This window comes from Microtus ochrogaster, unplaced genomic scaffold (assembly GCF_000317375.1).
Source record: "Microtus ochrogaster isolate Prairie Vole_2 unplaced genomic scaffold, MicOch1.0 UNK125, whole genome shotgun sequence".
Classification (NCBI taxonomy): Eukaryota; Metazoa; Chordata; class Mammalia; order Rodentia; family Cricetidae; genus Microtus; species Microtus ochrogaster.
The window spans coordinates 684,120-708,090 of record NW_004949223.1 but is presented as its reverse complement, the minus strand read 5'-3'; the positions used below and the strand labels follow the sequence as shown (position 1 = coordinate 708,090).

General features: G+C 37.9%; 1 protein-coding gene across 1 annotated transcript in view; it reads right to left on the bottom strand.

The window, feature by feature from the left end:
* Positions 1–2,056: 2,056 nt before the first annotated feature.
* Positions 2,057–23,971, bottom strand: part of LOC101991538 (vomeronasal type-2 receptor 116-like) — a 32,642-nt gene continuing 10,727 nt past the window's right edge. The window contains exons 4-6 of the mRNA XM_013355401.1: positions 16,575–16,802; positions 13,729–13,852; positions 2,057–2,970 (exon numbers count right to left, since the gene is read on the bottom strand). Coding sequence (XP_013210855.1) covers positions 2,057–2,970; positions 13,729–13,852; positions 16,575–16,802 — 1,266 coding nt within the window. The remainder of the gene's footprint in view (positions 2,971–13,728; positions 13,853–16,574; positions 16,803–23,971) is intronic.

Sequence of the window (23,971 nt, the reverse complement as noted above, 5' to 3'; positions counted from 1 at the left end):
CAAAGGAACCAAAATTGTATAATGAATAAAAAAGGCGTCTTCAATACATTGTGCTGGCATAAATGGATATTGACATGTAGAAGAAATCAAATAGATCTATATCTAATAGAATGCATAAAACTCAAGTCCAAGAGGATCAAAGACTGCAACATAAATCCAGGTACAGTGAACCTTGTAGAAGAGAAAGTGGGAAGTAGCCTTGAATACACTGGCACAGAGGATCACTTCCTAAATATAACCTCAGTAGCACAACACTGAGAGCAACAACAATAAATGGAACCTTCTGAAACTGAGACACTTCGGTGAAACAAAAGATGTAGTAAATAAGACAAAATAGGAGCCCACTGAATGGAAAAAGATCTTCGTCAACTCCACATCTGACAGAGGGCTGAAATCAAAACATGTAAAAAAATTCAAGGAACTTTACACCAAAATACCAAATAATCCTATTAAAAATTGGCCTCTAGACATACCTGCAGCTTGATTTTATGGAGGCATTTTCTCAAATGAGATTTTCTTTTCTCTGATGGCTCTGGCTTGTGAAAAGTTGAGATAAAAACTAGCCAGTACAGTGCCTCTATTTGACTCTTAGTTTATCAAATTAGGTCGAATTCTCTTTCTTTGGGTTTATTAGTCTAAAGTTTGTCAAGATCCTTAATCTTTTCAAAGAATTAATCTAAGTTTATGTCTATCATTGCTATATTGAAGTGAGTGTCTTGAAGGCAGCAAAAATCCTAATTGAATTTATTATCAAATAATCTTTACCACTTTGTTGTAGAATTGAATCTATTACCAGTGAGTTATTACTGAAAGATATTTATAAATTCCCATTATTTTGTTGTTTTGTGGTATTTCTTTCAACTTTTTATAATTGATTAATATTGGTTACCTTTTATTTCTTTATTTAACTTTGAGCATTTAATCTTATTTTAAAAAGAAATATGATGCTCAGTCCCAAAAACATATATACTGGTAGCATTTTACAAACCAAACAGGTTATATTTAAAAATAGATGTATGTATAAAACATGAAATAACAGTTTAAAAAAGCCATGCGTTCCTATTGCTTATAATCCCAACTCCACTGGCCACCAGTTTACCCAGGAGATCTCTTTTACTTCCTCTTTCCAGGGATCCATGAAACCCTGTCTCTACATATGTGTAACAGTTGTGTAGCTTAATCTACTTGTGGGACTCCTAGGGGTGGAATCTGGGCCTGTCCCTATTGGCTATCTTCCAGGAACTTATTCCTCATTCTGAGCTGCCTTGTCCAGCCTTAATGCTTGGGGAGGAACTCAGTCTGACCTCAATATGCCATGCTTTGTTGACACCCATGGGAGGCCTGCCTCTTTCTGAACAGAAGTATATACTCCTATATATAAGTTTCTCCATCTTATCATATTATTGTTTCTGTTTTCAGGGCTGATCATTTGGTGTTGGATAACTAACTCATTATTGTGCTCCCCCCTGGGAAAGATTATTTCTTCCACTCTCAGCCATGTAGATTTTTGTGTAAGGTTAAAGCCTGATGGTCTCTTCCTAGTCCAGTTCAGCATCTGTGTTATCATTTCCCTTATTCAGTTAATGTTCATGCAGTCATATTGGTAACTCTTATGGGTGTTGCTTCTGGCATTATTAGGAGACAGAGTTTCAGTGTAAACTCCAATCCTCTGCCTTTTACAATCTTTTAGCTCCATGTTGTGCATGTCTGTGAGTCATAAATGTTATCACATAAAGCCCTGCTATACTCCAAAACTAAAAGATTTAGAGGAAAATCATTTAGTTAATGTGTTATTTATCTAGGTTATTATCATATAATGTATATTGAATATTTATAACGGCTACAAGTTAATAAGCGACATGTATGACTTAATAACATGCATTTTTCAGTAGTAGTGGCTATTCTGAAATAGATTGTCTCTGTGTAAGATACAGCAAGGGACTCTTTCATTTTTGTTTAAACAACATTTCAGAAAAACACACTGAGAAGTAGGTAATAATTTCACCTGATTATCCTAAGATTTTATGAGCGAGACTTATTTAATTCATCAAAATGATCAGTTTTTCCTAGATTGTGTTTTGTTCTTAAAACTTTTCAAAGAGTTCTTATCAGATCTTAGAAGTATTATGTAGCACTTTGGAAAAAAGATGCACCCTAGCAGCCCTGCAGTGGATACCAAGATGGAGAAGACTTCTACAGCCACCATGGTCCTGTCCTTGGTGCTGTGGTAGACAGGGAGGAAGGTGACCCAGACACTGCAGAACACCAGCATGCTGAATGTCAGAAATTTGGCTTCATTGAAGGTATCAGGCAGGTTCCTAGCCAGAAAAGCAACAGAGAAGCTCACTAGGGCCAGGATCCCCAAGTATGCCAACACACAATAGAAAGCAGTGACTGAACCCTTGTTGCACAAAATGATGATGTGACCATGTTCAGAGTATGCATCCACTTCAATATATGGAGGCGAGATTCCCAGCCAGATTGCAAGGAGAATAAGCTGGATCAGGATACAGATGGGGATGACAGAATTATAGAAGCCTGAGACAAAGAGCCTTCTCATTGTTTTTCCTGGTGCCGTGGCTCTAAAGGCCAGAATTACAGTTATAGTTTTTGTCAAAACAGTGGAAAGAGCCAGAGTGAACACCAGAGCAAATGTAATTTGTTGCAATATGCAGGAGGCCGTGTTTGGCTGGCCAACGAAGAGAAATGGGCACAGGAAGCAGAGGAGGAGGGAGATGAGCAGGATGAAGCTGAGAGTCCGATTATTGGCCTTCACGATGGGTGAGTCTTGGTGCTTGAGAAAGATTCCAAAAACTACAACTGTGCTGACAGACAAGCACAGAGCTGTGCAGGCCAGAGCCATGCCCAGAGAGTCATCAAAGGACAGGAATGTCACTGACTTGGGCAAGCAGCTGTTTCTCTCAGGGTTTGGGTACTCTTGAATTGGGCAAGGGATACACTCCTGCTGATCTATAGGAGGAAATGAACCCACATATCAGCTTCTACAATTATTTACTCATTTTTCATTCATGCCACAAAGAATGCCTTCCACTGTTGTTTGTAGCCTTGCACATTCTGCTTTACTCCAGTGCCAAGAAGGACAATAACTATTTAAAAAGCCCATTTCTACTATTTGTCATGTCTACCTCAAAATAAGCCATGTCCTGTCAAATTTATTACTATTTTTCAAGGGCAATGAGAGTAAAATAGTAATCTCCTTATTTAGATGAAGTAAAACTGTCAAACAATCCTTTAAATAATTCTAAAATTGAGCCACACCAGCTTGTTCAAACTGTTAGTGCACAGGTTCAGGCCAAACCAGTCAGAAGAACACAAACCCCCTTCTGCAAGTAGAAACTAACCGCCAGAGATCACACCAGCCACCAGAAATCTAGGGCATAAAGAAAACCAAAGAGGAAACAAAAAATAAAAAAATACCCACCCAAGAAAGACAAACTCAGAAATCAGTAACTAGTGCTAATCATCCCAAACCCAGATGCCTAAATGTCCATGTAAAAATAAAATCAATGACAGCCAGGGCAATATGGCACCACCACAGCCCATCTGCTTTATGACAGCAAACATGAGTATTCCAACACAGACAAAGCACAATAAAATGAACTTGAAGCAACTTCAATGAGGATGATATATATCCTTAAAGAGAAAATGAAAAACTTCCTTAAAAAATCAAGAAAAAGCTAACCAAAGAATTATAGAAAATCAACTACTGCATAAAAAATGCCAAGAAAAGATGAGAAAAAGAAACAATTGAAGGAAATCATTCATGACATAAAAATCAAAATAGAAGCAATAAAGAAAACATAATGTGATGGAATTCAGGAAATGAAAAATGGGTTCATGAACATGAACTACAGATGCAAGCATCACCCACAGAATAAAAGAGATGGAAGAGAGAATCTCAAGCACTGAAGATTCTCAAGCATAGAAGAAAATTTCAAATCAAACAAATTCTTAACAGAAATATCAGGAAATCTGGGACACCATGAAAAGACCAAAACTAAAAACAGTAGTACTAGAAAAAGGAGAAAAATCTGAGCATAAAAACCTAGAAAATAATTCAACCAAATCATAGTAGAAAATTTCCGTAACTTGAAGAAGGATATACCTATGAAGGTACAAGAACATGGGATATACTCACTCATATTTGGTTTCTAGCCATAAATAAAGGAGATTGAGCCTATAATTAGCCATCTAGAGAAGCCAAATAAGAAGGTGAACCCAAAGAAAAACATATAGTTATCCTCCTGGATATTGGAAGTAGACAAGATTGCCAGGCAAAATTTGGAAACTTGGGGGTGGGAGTAGAATGGGGGTAAGGGGAGATGGGGGAGAAAAATGAGAAGGGGAGGATGGGGAGAGCTTGGCGGATTGGGATGGTTGGGATGGAGGAAGGATGGATATGGGAGCAGGGAAGTATATATCCTAATTAAGGGAGCCATTTTAGGTTTGGAAAGAGACCTGACTCTAGTGGGGTTCCCAGGTGTCCAGGGAGATATCCCCAGCTAGGTCCTTGGGCAGCTGAGGAGAGGGAGCCTGAAATAGCCTGATCCTATAGCCATACTGATGAATATCTTGCATATCACCATAGAACCTTCATCTGGTGATGGATGGAGATAGAGACAGAGACCCACATTGGAGCACTGGACTTAGCTCCCAAGGCCAAATGTGGAGCAGAAGGAGCAAGAACATGAGCAAGGAAGTCAGGACCGTGAAGAGTGCTCCCACCCAGTGAGACAGTGGGGTTGATCTATTGGGAGCTCACCAAGGCCAGCTGGACTGTGACTGGATGAGCATAGGATCAAACCGGACTCTCTGAATGTGCTGGTCAATGAGGGCTGACTGAGAAGCCAAGGACAGTGGCACTGGGTTTTGATCCTACTGCATGTCCTGGCTTTGTGGGAGCCTAGTCTGTTTTGATGCTCACCTTCCTAAACCTGGATGGAGGGGGAGGACCTTGGACTTCCCACAGGGCAGGAAACCATGACTGCTCTTTGGACTGACTGGAGAGGGAGGAGAAGGGGAGTAGGGGGAGGGGGAGGGAAATCGGAGGCAGGGAGGAGGCAGAAATTTTTAATAAAAAATAAGTAAATAAAGGTATAAACTGCTGCAAAAAATAAAATAAAAGATCAAAATGATGGAGAATTTAACCATCCAGGAATTCACTAGCTTTTTTATTTATACTATGTATTATGTCCTCCAAGGTTTATATGATTTTCCTCCTACATCATTATTTTTGATTCTGGGGATTAGTGTTGTCTTCCATAGTTTTCCTTAAAAACATGGTATGATAATGGGCCCAAGAATGACACACTTTTAGAAATAATACAGTCTTTACAGACTGACACTTATCAATTAAAAGGAAAATTCAAAATTCTGGAGAAGGATACAAACAATTTGACTAACAAAACTCAGTCGAATAGGTACTTTTAGAAATGGTACAATCTTTATAGACTTATAGTAATTTACTAAAAGGAAAATTCAACACTCTGGAGAAGGATACAGCCAATTTGACAAACAAAACTCAGTCTATGACAGAGGGTGCTGACATATTGAGAAAACTTGTACTGTTGAATGTATTATTTGGACTCTGTCAAAGGGATATGATAGACTGACTGATAGAATGTCTCTCCAGGAAGGTAATATGCATGCTATAAAAATTAGTGCAAGGATCAGATATTATTTCTACTGGACATACTTTACACCTTGGAATCCTCAAAGAGGGCATTAGAACAGAACAGTGGACAGGAGATCCATACTTTACAAAAGGCAGTGGTAAATAGATTTGAAAAGATTGAAGAATTTATTGAATTTGAAGACCAGGGACAAATGTTACAAAGACAAAAAATTTATTCTCATCAGTATGTACCAAACTTACCCAGATTTCTTCCTGTCTTTCCTGTGATATCATCAGAAATATCATCTGGCACAAAATCCTCTAAGGTAATCAAAGAATATGCATGGGAGCCCATATGTATGACTGATCTAAAAGAAATTAAATAAGCCATTGTATTTTACAAAATACATTTGTACTTTGTTATGGAAATGATCAAAACATGGGCTTCCAGTAACAAAGCACCACCACAAGACTGGACTCAGTTAATTTTACTGGTCTTAGAAAATAGACCTCAGTTGCTTTGGCTGTGCTACTTTAGGGGAGAAGCTAAAATTTTAGACCAACAGGGAAAAGCAAAAAGACTTGAGATTTCCCTAGATCAAATATTGGGCAACGGACCTTACTCTGATCCTCAGGATCAGACTCTTTACAATGAGCACACCTTCTCCCTATGTACCACAGCAGCTTTAAATGCTTGGGACAGGATTTAGAAACTAGGAAATAGAGTTGAATCATCTCTTAAGGTTAAACAGGTTCAGAGAGAATCTTTTAGAGACTTTTTACAAAGATTAACTAAGGCTATACAAATAGGGGTATTTGACCCAAAAGCTAAATGTTTACTAATTAAATCTTTGACTTATGAGAATGCCAACTCAGAACGCAAAAGGATCCTTGGACCTTTGAAAAACAGATCAGTACCCATGGTTGAATAGGTCTTTGCATACAATGAATGTCGAGACACTTGACTATGGTATAGAAACATGGGTAGGAGAAGCAATATCCAATGGTAAAAGGAGACATCAAAATACCAAATGTTTTAATTGTGGTAGAATGGGACATCTGAGAAGGGATTATAGACAAGGAATTCCTTGGAAAAATGTCTCCTCTGGGAATGGCAAGAATATGAAGACTCATCCTTCAGGTATTTGTAGGATGTGTGGCAAAGGCCAACATTAGTCCAATGAATGTAAGTCAACAAAAGACAATCAAGGCAACACAATATCATTGGGAAACTCCATGGGGCGCCTCTTGCAGGTCCCCATGATGAATGTGGTCCAGTCATTCCCAGTTACTGTGGAGAACATGTTTCACCAGGAAAATTAAAATTTCCACTGCCTATGGTAAAAAATAATTCTGGTCTGGATGATGGAATAAATGTGGATGATGAGTCAAAAACTTCAGTAGGACATAGGAAACATATATTCTTGCAGACTTCTATAAATGACCAAACACCAAAGCTAAGAGTGTGTATGAATGGAATTTTTATTGAAGGCTTACTAGACATTGGTGCTGATGCATTATTACTCCAGAATCTTGTTTAGACAAAAGGGAGGAGATAATGGGGAAGCTTGTTAGTCAATTGTTTTTAAGAGGTGGGTCTTAGTTAAGGTGTGGCTTTCTGGAACCCAGAGACAAAAACATGTGCATGGCTAGGTGCTTATTCTTTCTGGGTGATTCCCATGGCATGTAGTGGAACTTGTACTTCTAGTTTCCTGTTTTGTGAGTTTTCCCCTTATAATATAAAAATATAATTGTTTTATCCTTCAGCTAGCCTGTTTTTTTCTACATATAAGGTACCCCACCAGCCTGCAGTCAGGTTAGGGATCTCTCCAGGTTGTGCCTAAACCCCTACCACCAACTGGACAGTGTCCAACCATCAGCCACTCCACCACCCAACCCCACACACCTGAACAGGCTCCTCATGGCCAGGCCTTACCTGTAGTCCCAGCAGACTACATAGGCATAGGCTTAAACCACACCAATTGGAAAATCATGTGAGTGACTGGCCTTTCAAATGGACTGCCCCAAAGTCCAGACCCTAATTTAACCCCAGGGCACATACTGTGCCCCTGTTCCTTCTATCCAGCACAAGCAAGGCAGATGGACCATGCCACCACCTTTGATGGAATTCTGCTGCTCTAGTGCAATCCCTAATAGCCTACAGACAGATGAGAAACCTGTCTTCAGGCTGCATGCAAAGCACACCACCTACTGCATGCTATGCCATGCAGACCCACCCTACCACTAAACCCCATGTACCTGAACATTCTAACCATGGTGAGCCCACTTCTGCAACCCCAGCAGATTATGTAGGCACAGGCACAAACCACACCAGATAGAAAATCAGGTGAGTAACTGAACTCTCAACTGGACTGCTCCAAAGTCCAGTGTATAACTCAAACCCAGGGTACATTCTGTGCCCCCTTAATATCCCATCACCAGCAAGGGATCTTGAACCTGTCCCCACCTCCAGTGGAAGTCCCCTGCTCTAGTACAGTTCCTGACAACCTGCAGACAGGTGAGAGACCTGCCTCTAGGCTGCACCAAAACCTGTAATAGCCACTGGATGTTGTCCACCAAGACTCAGTCTGCTGCCCAACCACATGAACCTAAACATCCTCCCCATGGCTATTTCTCCCCCACAGAACCATCAGATTGTGTAGGCATAGGCTCAAATCACACCATTTGGAAAATCAAGCACAAGTATAAACCACAACTGTTTGAAGAACAGACACAGGCAGAAGCCACATTGGTTGGAAGAAAAGATTAGTAAACATCAATGTTAGAATGCATTCAATAGCCAAAAAAGCAATATTGCACCATCACCAGAACTGAGTGATTCTACAACAGCAACACCTGAAGATTACAATGCAGCCAAACACAAGAAAACAAAAATAAAATTACTTTAAGGAAGATGATAGAAGTTCTTAAAGAGGAAATGAAAAAAAATCCCTTAACAAAGTCAAGGAAAAGACAAACAAAAAATTGGAAGAAATCAATAAATTTCTGAAAGAAAGCCAAGAATAAAAAACAAACAAATGAAGGAAATGGTTCAAGGGTTGGAAACTGATATAGAAGCAATGAAGAAAACATAAACCAGGGAAATTCTGGAAATGGAAAATGTGAGAAAGCAAGAAGGAACAACAGATACATCAGTAACAAAAACACAAGAGATTGAAGAAAGAATATCAGGTGCTGAGGATATGATGGAAGAAATAGATTCATCAGCCAAAGAAAATGTTACATCTAATGAATTCCTAACACAAAATATCCAGGAAATCTGGTATGTCTGAAAGACCAAACCTAAGAATAAGAGTGATAGATTGCTGCTGGAGCTACTTCTGCACCTTCAGCCAATAGCCTTTAATATACCAGCCCACTTGGGCATGGTCTCTTTTGTTTTAAAAAGAAGTGATAACCATGTGTTCACTCTCCTGCTTCCAGCTGTTAGACTTTGTTACTGATCACACAGAGGGCTGTTTTCTGGGATGAAGATATGTAAGTTTTTCTCTCTGTATATAAATAACCCTTTTATTAATCATAATTCCAAACTCATGTGGAATTGTTTTGTGACTTACTCCTTCAATAGAAGAAGAATTCCAACTCAAAGGCACAGAAAATATATTCACCAAAGTCCACGAAGAAAACTTTCCTAACTTAAAGAAGGACACACCTATAAAGGTATAAGAAGCTTACAGAACACCAAATAGGGAGGACCAAAAAAGTACCCTCACCACATAATAATTAAAACACTAAACATATAGAATAATGAAAGAATTCTATTGTTTAAAAGAAAAAGGCCAAGTAATGTATAAAAGCAGACCTATCAGAATTATACCAGAGTTCTGAATGGAGTCTCTGAAAGCCAGAAGGTTCTGGACAGACATTTCACAGATACTAAGAGAATATGGATATTAGCCCAGACTACTATACCCAGCAAAAGTTTCAATCACCATAGACACAGAAAACAAGATATTTCATTATAAAACCTGATTTAACCAATGAATAAAAGTGAAATTTATGCCCTTGTAATGCTGAAACCTGCATGGGTAGTTCACATATGGTAGTTCTGCTGAACTTGTCCATGTTCAGTTTCATGGTCTAAGTTGATGATGATGACTGACCTGGTCTCTTCCTCAAGAGGGCACCAGATCTCATTACAAATGATTATGAGCTACCATGTGGTTGCTGGGAGTTGAAATTAGGACCTTTGGCAGAGCAGACAGTGCTCCTAATTGCTGAGACATCTCTCCATCTACAAATGCAGCACAAAAGAAAGTACTAGAAGGAAAACTCCAACCTAAGAAACTCAGTTACATTCATAAAAATACAGGCAATAAATAATCTCCCAACAGCTAAACCCAAAGAAGGGAAACACAAATATTAGTATCACTACCACCAAAACCCAAAATAAGAAAACATAATAATCACTGATCAATCACATCAGTTAGTATCAATGGACTCAATTCACCATAAAAGAGACAGACTAACAGAATATATATGAAAAGAGGATATCTCTGTCTATTGTAGGCAAAAAACACACCTCAATCTCAAAGACAGACATTTTCTCAGAGTATATGGTTTGATTTTCCAATCAAATTGTCTGAAGAAGGAAGTCAGTATAGTTACCCTAATATCTAACAAAATAGAATTTCAACTAAAATTAATCAAAAGAGATGGAAAAGGATACTGCATACTGATCAGAGGATAAACCCATCAAGATGAAGTCTCAATTATGAACATCTATGCCCAGTATATAAGTGCATGCATATTTGTAAAAGAAACATTTATAAAGTTTAAGTCAAACATCAAATCCCATACACTAACAGTAGGAGATTTCAACACCCAACTTCTACCAATGGGCAGGTCTGATCAACAGAAATTTAACAGGGAAATAAGGGAATTAACAGATGTCATGACTCAAATGGACTTAACAGACATCTACCAAACATTTCACCCAAACACAAAAGAATATACCTTCTTCTCAGCACATCATGGAACCCTCTATAAACTGACCACATTACTCAGGAATCAGGAAAATCACAGAAGACACAAAAAAATAGAATAACACCTTGTTATCAGAGCACCAAGAGTTAAAGTTAGAGTTCAATAACAACACAAACTACGGAAACCCTACAAACTCATGGAAATGGAACAATTCTCAACTGAATGACCAGTGGGTCAAGAAGAAATAAAGAAATCAAAGACTTCTTAGAATGCAAAGAAAATGAGTCTACAACATGCCCAAACTTATGGGACACTATTAAAGCATTGCTAAGAGGAAAGTTCATAGCACTAAGTGCCTACATAAAGAATTTGGAGATATATCTCTTAAGCAACTTAACAACACACATGAAAGTTCTAGAACAAAAAGAATTAAACTCATCCAAGAGTAGTGGACCACAGGAAATAACCAAACTGCATGTTGAAATTAATAAAATGCAATCATGGAGAACATATAGAATCATTGAAACAAAGAGTTGGTTCTTCAAGAAAATGAACAAGATAGACAAAACTTTATCCAAAATAATCAAAAGGCAGAGAGAACATGCTCAAATTAAGAAAGTCAGAAATGAAAAGGGGGATATAATACAGACACTGAGGAAATCCTGAGAATCATTGTCATACTTCAAAAACCCTCTACTCCACTAAATTGGAAAACATAAAAGAAATGGACAACTTCCTTGAAAGGTACAACATACCAAAATGAAATCAAGACCAAGTAAACAATTTAAACAGACATATAACTTCTAAAGAAATAGAAACAATCATTAAAATTCTCCCAACCAAGCCGGGTGGTGGTGGCACATGCCTTTAATCCCAGCACTTGGGAGGCAGAGGCAGGCGGATCTCTGTGAGTTCGAGACCAGCCTGGTCTACAAGAGCTAGTTTCAGGAAAGGCTCCAAAACCACAGAGAAACCCTGTCTCGAAAAACCAAAAATAAAATAAAATAAAATAAAAATAAAATTCTCCCAACCAAATAAGGCCAGGATGAAATGGTTTCAGTATAGAATTCTTCTAGAAATTCAAAGAAAAGCTAAAATCAATACTCTTCAAATTGTTGCACACAATAGAAACAGAAGGAATATTGCCAAATTCTTTTTATGAGGCTATAGATGTCCTGATACCCAAACCAAACAAATATGCAATAAAGAAAGAGACCAATCTCCCTCATGAACATTGATGCAAAAATATTGAAAAAGACACTGGCAAATAGAATCCAAGAATATAAAACAAATCCACTATGATCAAGTAGGGGTGATCAAGAGATGCAGGTATGGTTCAATATACAAAAATATGTCATTGAAATTGACCATATAATCAAACTGAAAGAAAAAATCCACATGAATATGTAGTAATAGGAGCGGCGGGGCTGTGCCCGGCTAGCTTTACCTAAAATAATTACACGGACACCGCATTCTTTCAATCACTGCTTGGCTCTTTAGCTCCAGCCCTTTTCTCGGCTAACTCTCGCTCCTGGACTAGCCCATTTCCAATCATGTGTGTCGCACCCCAAGGTGCGCTTACCAGGAAGATTCTAGCCTACGTCCATCCTGGGTTGGAGCTTCATCGCATGTGCCTCAGAGAGCAGAGCTCTCGCCTCTGCCCGCAAGATTGGAGCATCGTGTCTCTCTCTGAGGCGTCTGCCCCTGAGAGGAGAGCTGTCGAGTCTCTGAGCTCACTTCCTCTTCCTCCCACCTACGTTCTAACCTATCAGGGCAAGCAGCTTCTTTATTTAATCAACCAATGACCTTCCTTCATCATGAATATTTCATTAGATGTTGAAAAAGCCCTTGATAAAATCTAACACCTCCTCATGATAAACGTTCTGGTGAGGACATGGATTCAAGGAACATACCTAAACCTAAAAAAAAACAATAGACAGCAAGCTGACAGACAACATCAAACAGAGAGAAACTCTAAGCAATTCCTCTAAAACTTGGGACAAGATAATGCTGTCCACTGTCTCCATATCTATTCAACATAGTACTTGAAGTTCTAGCTAGAGCAATAAGAATACAAAAGGATTACCTCACTCAATATGATTGGAATATTTTTCCCAACCATTTACTCTGAGACAATGTCTGTCTTTGAGGTTGAAGTGTGTTTCTTTTATGCAGAAGAAGGATGAATTCTGTTTTTGTGTTCAACCTGTTAGCCTGTGCCTTTTTATAGGTGAGTTGAGTCCATTTATATTAAGGGATAATAATGACCAGTGATTGTTATCTCCCATTAATTTAAATTTCATTGTTGGTGATGTTAATTTGTGCATTTTCCCCTTCTTTGGAATGTGGTGCTATGAGGCCATCAATTGTCAGTGTTTTTGTTGATGTAGCCAACTTCCTTGGGTTGGAGTTTTTCTTTTAGATATTGAGTGAGGTAATGCAGACACAGAAAGACAATTATTACATGTACTCACTCACAAGTGGGTTTTAAACATAAAGCAAAGAAAACCAGCCCACAAATCACAATCCCAGAGAACCTAAACTACAGTGAGGACCCTAAGAGAGACATACATAGATCTAATCTACATGGGAAGTAGAAAAAGACAAAATCTCCTGATTAAATTTGGGAATATGCGGACCTTTGGAGAGGGCTGAAAGGGAAGGGAGAGTCAGGAAGAGGAGCAGAGAAAAATGTAGAGCTCAAAAAAATAAATAAAAGTAGTGTTGTATACTTTAATTCTATGTGTGGTATATTTTGGTAACAGCCCCACATGTACTTGTCTTCCCAGGGATTATTTTCAGGAAAGAATTATTGAATTCATTTATTCAAGGAACACACAGGTAGCATGGTCATGTGCATACCTAACATTGCCTGGGCAGCCTCTAGTATGGATCACAGCTAGAGCTGAGGTGAAACTATCATGTAAAGAAAGAAAGGTTTTGGGAAAATGGATGCAGATGACACAATAACATGAGGACTGCCACTCAAATGTTCAAACATTTTATGGAATCAGCAGTGATTTCTAATGAATATGGGGATGAGTGAAAAAGACATGGGTTCTCCATGCTGCGTTACAAGAGCATGCTCACTTCTTACCTTTCTCCTTCTAAATTAACAAGAAGTTTGAGAAAAAGTATTTTATTACCTGTTTGATTGGAAACGTGTCTCTCTGGACAAAACACACAAGAAAAACAACAGATAGGTCTGTCTTTTTCTAGACTTTTCCAGAAACCTGGACCACAACTCTGTGTACATACAGATTGAGGAGTCTAAGGGCAAAACAGAAAACCTGGTCATAATTTTGTACCTCAATCACAGGCTTAATGTAATTTTAAGCCAAGCAATTTAAACTGCATGAAGACTATGAAAGTTGTACATATTTATGAGGCACGGTGAAGTGTCCATACGGAAATGTAGAGTGTAGAGTTGAAGTTGGCACACTTCAAGATGCTAAATGTTCAAAGTTTCTTTATGCTGACCAAACTGTGACTCACTTCTGCTAGCTTTTGAGAGAAGTGTAGACCATTCATATAGTCTCTCCTGTGAAACAGCAAGCCAAAACTCCTTCTTTGTATGAATTACAAATCAGCTGAATTGTCGGACAGAAACCCAGTCACTCTTGCCTATCTGCTTCCACTTTTAGCTTACCAAGTTTGTAGTCACAAGCATTCACTCTGACTGACATGTCCCATGAAAGAGAGTTTGGCCATTGGTAGGTGATCAAAGTTTCTTCTGACTTCATGACATGTTGATGTTCCAGAGAAACTGAATTATGATCCATTACTGTGAGTTTCATCCTTCACCCCCTGTGCTCAGAATAATACCATGCTTTTTCTCTTAAATATTAGTGACATAATCATTTAGCGTTTTTTAAACCATTTTACTTCTAAGTTAATTACATTAATCACTATACTTTTAACAAAACTTCAGTTTGTTGATATTTTTGAAAAATGTGTATGCAAAAAATATTTCTATCTTTCCTTTAGATATAATTTATCTAATATCTTTCCCTCTTGTCATATTTTGGACTCAGTGTCTGCCTCATAAATATCTACATATTGGGATGGAGAACTTGCCCAGCATTTAAGAGTGCATATTACTCTTGCCGAGAGACCCTGAGGCTAGCTCTCAGCACACAAAAAGGTACTTTACAAACATTGGCTATAGAGATGATTTATTTACATATTCATAATTTACTTTTTTATGAGGACAATGGACAAGTTTGAGTATGAATTGTGTTCAATGGAGAGATGCACTGAGCATCTGCATGCATGTATAATAAAATGTGTATGTGTATACACATGGAAATATACATACAATCATATATATATATAGCTATAAATACTGATCTATTCATTCATTATAACATGAATAAATGCATAAAAGTTCAAATTCAATTCAATCTAATTCTACCTATAGGAATTAGCTAACAATACGTTTTTGTTTGTATATGCCTATGCATATGTTCATATATATACATATACATGACTTTGATATACATATATCAAAGTCAAATTTAAAGGATTTATTTATTTTTAAATTAAAAACATCAAATAGAACAAAAGAGATAGCTCAGTATTTAATGTGCTTCCCACATAAGCACACAGTCCTGGATTTGATTATGCAGAATGGAGGTATAGAAAAGTCAGGTGCCAAATTGTATCCAATTATGGCAGTCATGGAGACAGGGTTACAACCTGTGGTATGGTGGACAGTACGAAAAGCTAAATCAGAAGGCAAGGAGTTCAAAGAGAGATTGTGTTTATAATAAAATGGAGAATGATTGCAGATGGTATCCACTCTGACTGTGGTTTCAGTGGGCACATGCACTCACATGCATGAGCATTCATACACAAGCTCACAACAGAGCTAAGAACTTATAATATTGGCAAAGTATATACATAGATCCACCTCGAAAAAGGAAATAGATAAGATTGACTGACAAAATTGGGAGCATGTGGATGGGGGAGAAGAGAGGGTAGAAGGGGAAGAGGAGGAGAAGAGAGCGGGAGGAGAACTTGAGGGAATGGGATAGTTGAGATGGAGGAATGACAGAGATGAAAGCAAAAAAAGATATCTTGATTGAGGGAGATACTATGGGGCTAGCAAGAAACCTGGCTCTAGAGAAAATCTCAGGAATTGACAAGGATAACCCCAGCTAAGATTCTGAACAATAGAGGAGAGGGTGTCCAAACTGGTCTTGCCCTCTATTATGATGAATACCTTAAATATCACCATAGAACTTTCATTCAGCAACTGATGAAAACGGAGGCAGAGATCAGCAGTGGAGCACTGGCATGAGCTCCCAAAGTTCAGTTGAAGAGTGAGAGGAGTAAGAATATAAAAAAAGATGCCAATACCATAATGGTGACACTCACTGAAAAAGCTTACCTGAGCTTATGGGAGCTCACCAACTCCAGTCAGAAAGGAAGGGAACAAGCATAGGACCAATCTAGACTCTTTCCTTGCTCTCATCTCTATTTTTCCTCCACCTCATCTATCCTGTTCCCTCCAGTTCTCCTCCTCTCTCCCCTTCTCCCATCCTCTTCCTCTTCCACTGTCACTTCTCCCCCGACCCCATACAACAATGACAGTTGTATGGCTGGGGAAGACTGCAGGGCCACTGGCAGTGGCACCATGATTTATCTCCTTACTGCTTGTAATGGCTTTTTGGGAGCCTATTCTCTTTGGATGGATACCTTGCTCATCCTAGGTATAGTAGGGAGGACCTTGGATCTTCCCCAAAATAATAAACATTACTCTCTCTGAGGAGTGCATGGGGGTAGTGTTTAGGGTTAGGTGAATGAAATGGGAAGAGGGAGTAAGTGGGACCTGGGATTGATATGTAAAATGAAAAGAGATTGTTTTCTTTTTAAAAATAAAATAAATTATAAGAAAGAATTATTTGAAAATTTCATAGAGACATAATACAATTCACAGAACTCTTTGTACATATTTTTCATTATATTAAAGGTTGAAATTTTGTCAGACCTGATTGTAGTGGCTTGGCCATTTGATCATAACTTCATTGATAAACAAGCCTTGATCTTGTGGACTCTTGGAGACAAACTCTCCTACTTTAACTAGAAATGTATAATGATTAGTATGTACCATAAAATTTTGTATATCATATTTTTCTACATGATTCTTGTTCTCATCAAAGCATATTTGTTCTCCATCAGTGCTTGTAAATTGAATTTTTCTCAGGAATGGATGAAGCTGGAGAGAGACATCGTTTGGACATGAGTGGTGCATACCAGTGTCTCACTGATGGTTCCTCAGAACAAGCCTCCTTCTCTCTCCCTATGGCGGCTTTCTTTTTGAAAAGACTTCATTTGAGTCACTGTCTCCCTAGTAGTTCCAGGGAGATGAACTTTGCTCCTCATGAAACTAAAGTAGGAGTAGCTGAACATAAATAGAAATGGCATCTAAGGAGTAAAACATAGCATAGTTGGAAGCATGTTCTCAGTGGAACCAAGGCCCTGTGTCTCCAGTTAGAAAATATACATGTTTTCAGAGCTAAACTGAAGTAAAAATGTAAACAACACTATGTATTTTGGTGTATAGGTATTAAAATATTTATATTTTTATAGCACACAGTGAATATATGCATGTACAGTTAGTTAAGTAGATAGGTATATGGGCAGATATACAGAGTATCTTGACCTTATAATATCAGCAGGAGTTCATGCAAAGCTCTTAATTTAAAAAATATATATTAAATATGCAGCAATTTTGTGTGTCACTTATGCTTCAGGAAGCTGTAAAGAGACCCACTAACTGCCTCCATTCTTTGTTTATTTAGTTTGAGTCACATAATTTTCTTTTTATATTTGGTATGAACATTACTGGGTGCAAATTAAAACCCAAATATTCAGTGCTTTAACCTAAATTTTAAAAGATTTATTCTTAGATTAATACCTTTTAATTTTGTGTTGAGTTGCTTGATGAAGAATAGAAGATGGTGCTGGAGCCTCCATAACCAGAATTACAGACAGCTATAAGCTGCTTTGTGGATACTTGGAACTGAACCTGGGTCTTCTATAGAACAGAAAGTATGTCTAACTACTGAGCAATCTCTGGCCCCTAGATTTGTGTTCTTTTTATTTTTGTGTACTATCTATATATGTATGCATATATACAAACTACATGTATGATTCCTACAGGGGACATAAGTGTGTCACATTCCTTAGAATGGAACTTACACATAGTTGAGAGCCACCAGGTGGGTATGATCAACCCTGTAAGCTACACATCACACTCCACTCCCATCCCCCCATCCAAAGAGCCATGTGAGACAAAGAAAGTGACTGCACAAAAACAGACAAAGAGCAGCTCCCAAGGACACACACAGCAACTGCGATGATTGGTCTAAGAGAGGATCCCTGAGACACATATACCAACTGCAAGGATTGTAGAAAGAGGCAAAGACACTGCTGACTCCATTTTGAGGAAGAGATGGGTAGTTGCCAATGCAAAAATACATTTAACAACATAAAAGCAACATGGTAACACAGAACCCAGTGGTCATAAAACAGGAAGACTTGAACAACCTAACACAGAAGATGTAGAAGAAAACAACCTTAAATACAATTTTATGAAGATGATGGAGACACTTAAAGAGGAAATAAAAATATTCTTAAAGAAATGGAGGAAAAGATGAAAATAATTGAAAAAAACCAATTAATTTCTTAAAAGAAAAGAAAAACCAAACAGGTGAAGCAAATAGTCCAAACAATTCATGATTTAAAAACTTAAAAAGAAGCCGGGCGGTGGTAGTGCACGCCTTTAATCCCAGCACTCGGGAGGCAGAGGCAGGTGGATCTCTGTGAGTTCGAGGCCAGCCTGGACTACAAGAGCTAGCTCCAGGACAGAAACCAAAAGCTACAGAGAAACCCTGTCTCGAAAAAAAAAAAAAACTTAAAAAGAGGCAATAAAGAAACACAAACTGAGGGAATTCTGGAAATGGAAAATCTAGGTAAGCAAACAGGAACTACAGATGAAAGCATAACCAACAGAATACAAGAGATGGAAGAGAGAATGCCAGAATCTGAAGATACAATAGATGAAATAGATTCATTGGTTAAAGAAAATGTTAAATCCAACAAATTCTTAACCCAAAACATCTCAGAAATCTAGGACACAATGAAAAGATCAAAACTAAGAATATTAGGGTAGAAGAAGAGGAATTCCAGTGCAAAAGAGCAGAAAATATATTCAACAAAATCATATAGAAAACTTTCACAACCTAAAGAATAACATGCCTATGAAGGTGCTAAAAGCTTGGAGAACACCAAATAGACTTGACAAAAAAGTCCCCTCACCATATAATAATAAAAACACTTAAATATAAGAATAAAGAAAGAATATTAAGAGTTGTAAAGAAAAAAGGCCAAGTAACATATAAAGGCAGACCTATCAGAATTACACACTTGACGTCTTAATGGAAATTCTGAAAGAAAGAAGATCCTGGACAGACATGCTCCAGACATTAAGAGGTCATGGTTGCAAGCACAGTCTACTGTACCCAGCAAAACTTTGAATCACCATAGATGGAGAGAGCAAAATATTCCATGACAAAACCGGATTTAAACAACACCTATACACAAACCCAGTCTTTTAGAAAGTATTACAAGGAAAACTTCAACCCAAAAAAGCAAGCTACACCCATGAGAGCACAGGGAACAGGTAACTTCATACCATCAAAATGCAAAGAAATAATAGAACTAACAGATGTAAAAAAGCAAATGGACATAACAGACATCTATAGACCATTCCACCCAAACAGAAAAGAATATACCTTCTTCTCAGAACCTCATGGAACCTTCTCTAAAATTGATCACATACTCGGTAGAAAGCAAACATCCACAAATGCAAAAAAATAAAATAAAAACAAAATGGAGTAACTACCTGTCTTATTGGATCACCATGGAGCAAAGTTCAAATTTAACAACAATACTACCCCCCCCCCAGAAAGCCCACAAACTCATGGAATCTGAACAGTCAACTACTGAACCACCCCTGGGTCAAGGAAGAAATAAAGAAAGAATAAAAGTCTTCTTTGAATTCAATGGAAATGGAGGTACAACATATCCAAAACTATGGGATACAATGAAAGCAGTGCTAAGAGGAATGTTTATAGCACTAAGTGCCCACATAAAGAATTGGAGAAAACTCACATTAGCAACTTAGCAGCACACCTCAGAGCTCTACAAAAAAACAAAGCAGACTCAACCTCAGTAGAATACTGGAAGTAATCAAACTGAGGGCTGAAGTCAACAAAATAGAAACACAGAAAACAATATAAAAAATCAGTGAAACAAAGTGCTGGTTCTTTGAGAAAATCAACAAGATTGACAAACCCTTATTCAAACTAATCAAAAGGCAGAGAGATAACATCCAAATTAACAAAATCAGAAATGAAAAGGGGGACATAACAAAAGGAAATTCAGAGAGTCATTAGATCTTACTACAGAAGTCTTTACTCCACAAAAATGGAAAATGTAAAAGAAATGGACAACTTTTTTAGATAGATACCACATACCAAAATTAAATCAAGGCCAGGTAAACAATCTTAACAGACCTATAAGTCATGAGGAAATAGAAGCTGTCATCAAAAACCTCCCAACCAAAAAATGCTCAGGGCTGTATTTTTTTTTTTAGTGCAGAATTCTACCAGAACTTCTAAGAAGAGCTAATACTGATACTCTTCAATATGTTCCATAATAGATACAGAAGGGTCATTGCCAAACTCTTTTTTTATGAGGCTACAGTTACCCTGATACCAAAACCCACAAAGACTCAACCAAAGAGAATTAAAGAACAATCTCACTCATGAATATTGATGCAAATTTTCTCAATAAAATACTGGCAAATAAAATCCAAGATCACATCAAAAAAATCATCCATTGTGATCAAGTAGGCTTCATCTCAGAGATACAGAGCTGACTTAACATACAGAAATCTATCAATGTAATTCATCATATAAAAACTGAAAGAAAAAAAACCAGATACTAATTTAATTAGATGTGAAAAAAAACATTTGACAAAATTCAACACTCCTTCATGATAAATGTCTTGGAGAGATTAGGGATACACAGATCATATCTAAATATAATAAAAGTAATATACAACAAGCCAACAGCTAACAACAAATTAAATGGAGAGAAACTCAAAGAGATTCCATGAGAATTAGGAACAAGACAGGCTGTTCACTCTCTTCATATCTCTTCAATATACTGGTTGAATTTCTAGCAATAGCAATAAGACAACATGAGATCAAGGGGATTCAAATTGGAAAGGAAGAAATCAAACTTTTGTTATTTGCAGATGATATGATAGTGTACATAAATGTCCCCAAAAACTCTACCAGTGAACTCCTATAGCTGATAAATAGCTTCAGTAAAGTGGCAGGATACAAGATCAACTCAAAAAAATCAGTAGCCTACCTATACACAAAGGATAAAGAAACTGTGTAGAAGGAGCCACGGGCTGCTTCCCGTCTTCCAGCTCCAGGCCAACGGCTGGCTTTACCCAAAATAATTACATGGAAACTGTATTCTTTTAAACACTGCCTGGCCCATTATTTCTAGCCTCTTCTTGGCTAACTCTCATAGCTTGACTAACCCATTTCTAATAATCTGTGTAGCACCACACGATGGTGGATTACTGGGAAGATTCTAGTGTATGTCCATCTTGGGCTGGAGCTTCATCATGTCTGACCCAGAGAGGAGAGGCATGGCAATTGCCTCACTTTCTCCCAGCATTCTGTTCTGTCTACTCCACCCACCTAAGGGCTGGCCTATCAAATGGGCCAAGGCAGTTTCTTTATTAACCAATGAAATCATCACAAAAAAGAAGACCTTTCCACATCAAAACTGAGAAGGAAATCAGAGAAATCTCACCTTTCACAATAGCTGCAAATAACATAAAGTGTCTTGAGTTAACACTAACCAAGGAAGTAAAAGACCTATTTGACAAGAAATTTAAGCCTTTGTAGAAAGAAATTGAAAAAAGATATCAGAAAAATGGAAAGATCCCCCATGCTCTTGGATAGGTATGATCAACATAGTAAAAATAAAATGCTACCAAAAGCAATCTATAGATTTAAATCAGTTCCCATCAAAATCTCAACACAATTCTTCACAGACCTTGAAAGATCAATAATCAGCTTCATATGGAAAAACAAAACACCCAGAATAGCCAAACAATCCTATACAATAAAGGAACTTCTGGAGGCATTACTATCCATGACAGCAAACTCTATCACTGAGCTACAGTAATAAAAACAGCTTGGTATTGGCAAAAAAATAGAGATGTTGACCAATGGAATCAAACTGAAGACACAGATATTAATCCACACACCTACGAACACCTGAATTTTGATAAAGAAACTAAAATTATGCAATGGAAAAAAGAAAGCATCTTCACCAAATGGTAATAGCATAACTGGAGGTCTGTAGAATAATTAAAATTGATTCATATCTATCACCATACACCAAAATTAAGTCCAAATACATCAAAGACCTCAATATAAACCCAACCACACTGAACTTAATAGAGGAGAAAGTGGGAAGTATCCTACAATGCATGGGCACAAGAGACCACTTCCTGTGTATAAACCCAGTATCACAGACAATAAGAGCAACAATGAATAAATGGGACTTCCTAAAACTGAGAACTCTCTGTAAAGCAAAGGACACAGTCAATCAGACAAAAAGTTAACCTACTGAATGGGAGAAGATCTTGACCAACCTCACATCAGACAAATGAATGATCTCCAAAATATATAAAGAACTCAAGAAATTAGTCATTAAAATATAAATAATCCAATTAAAAATGGTGTACTGAATTAAACAGAGATTTCTCAACAGAAGAATTTCAAATGATAAAAAAAATACTTAAGGACATGTTCAACTTCCTTAGCTATCAGGGAAATGCAAATCAAAACAACTTTGAGATACCATCTTCCACCTGTCAGAATGGCTAAAATCAAAAACACCAATGATAGCTCATGCTGGAGAGGCTGTGGAGTAAGGGGAACACTCATCCATTGCTGGTAGTAACGCAACCTTGTGCAACCACTTTAGAAATCACAGTAGCAGTTTCTCAGAAAATTGGGAGTCTACCTACCTTAGCATCCAGAAATATCACTCTTGGGCATATACTCAAAAGATGCCCAATCATACTGCAAGAGCATTTGTTCAACTATGTTCAAAACAGGATTATTTGTAATAGCCAGAACGTAAACAACCTAGATGCCCCTCAATGGAAGAGTGGATAAAGAAAGTGTGATACATCTACACATTAGAGTACTACTCAGTGGTAAAAATCAATGACATCTTGAATTTTGCATGCAAATGGATGGAGTTAGAAAACACTATTCTGAGTGAGGTAACCCCGAATCAAAAAATGAATATAGTATATAATAACTCATAAGTAGATTCTAGCCATAAACAAAGAATATTGAGCATATAGCTTCTGATCCTAGAAAAACTAACTAATAAGTTTAACTCAAAGAAAAACATACATAGATTCACCTAAAATTGGAATCAGACAAGATTGCCTAACAAAACTTTGTAGCATAGAGTATGGGGGTAGAAGGAAGTGGAGAAGAGGAAGGGGAGGGGAGAAGGAGAGGGTTGGGGAGAGCTTGAGGAAATGGAATAGTTGAGATGAAGGAAGGACAGATATGAGAACAAGAAAAGAGATACCTTTATTGTGGGAGCCTTTTGGGGTTTAGTGAGAAAACTGGCTCTAGAAAATTTCCCAGCAATCTACAAGGATGACCCTAGCTAAGACCCTAAGCAATAGAGGAAAGGGTGCCCAAACTGGCTTTTCCCTGTATTCAGACTGATGATTATCTTAAATATCACCATAGAACCTTCATCCAACAACAGATGGAAAGAGATGCAGAAACCCACATCGAAGTACTGGACTAAGCTCCCAAGGTCCAGTAGAAGAGTGGAAGGAATAAGATTATGAGCAAGGAGGTCAATACTACAAGGAGTTGACCCACTGAAAAAATGTGCCTGAGCTAATGGGAGCTCACCAACTACGACTGTCCTGGGAATGATGATCATGGGATCAAACTAGTCCCTTTGAATGTGGTTTACAGTTGGGTCAGATTGTGTGGCCAATGACAACAGCCCTGGGATTTGTCTCTACTCCATGTACTGGTGTTTTGAGATCCTATTCTCTTTGGATGTATACCTTGCTCAACCTAGATGTAGTGTGTGTGTGGGGGGTATCCTTGGACTTTCCAGAGGACAAGTTGTGCTCTCCTCTCTTAAGATTGCCCTTGCTCCGTTCATCCCTTTGTCACCGGATCACTGGGCTACCAGGTGGCCCTGTTTAGTTGCTAAGGAATCCCATCTGGACGGGTGAGT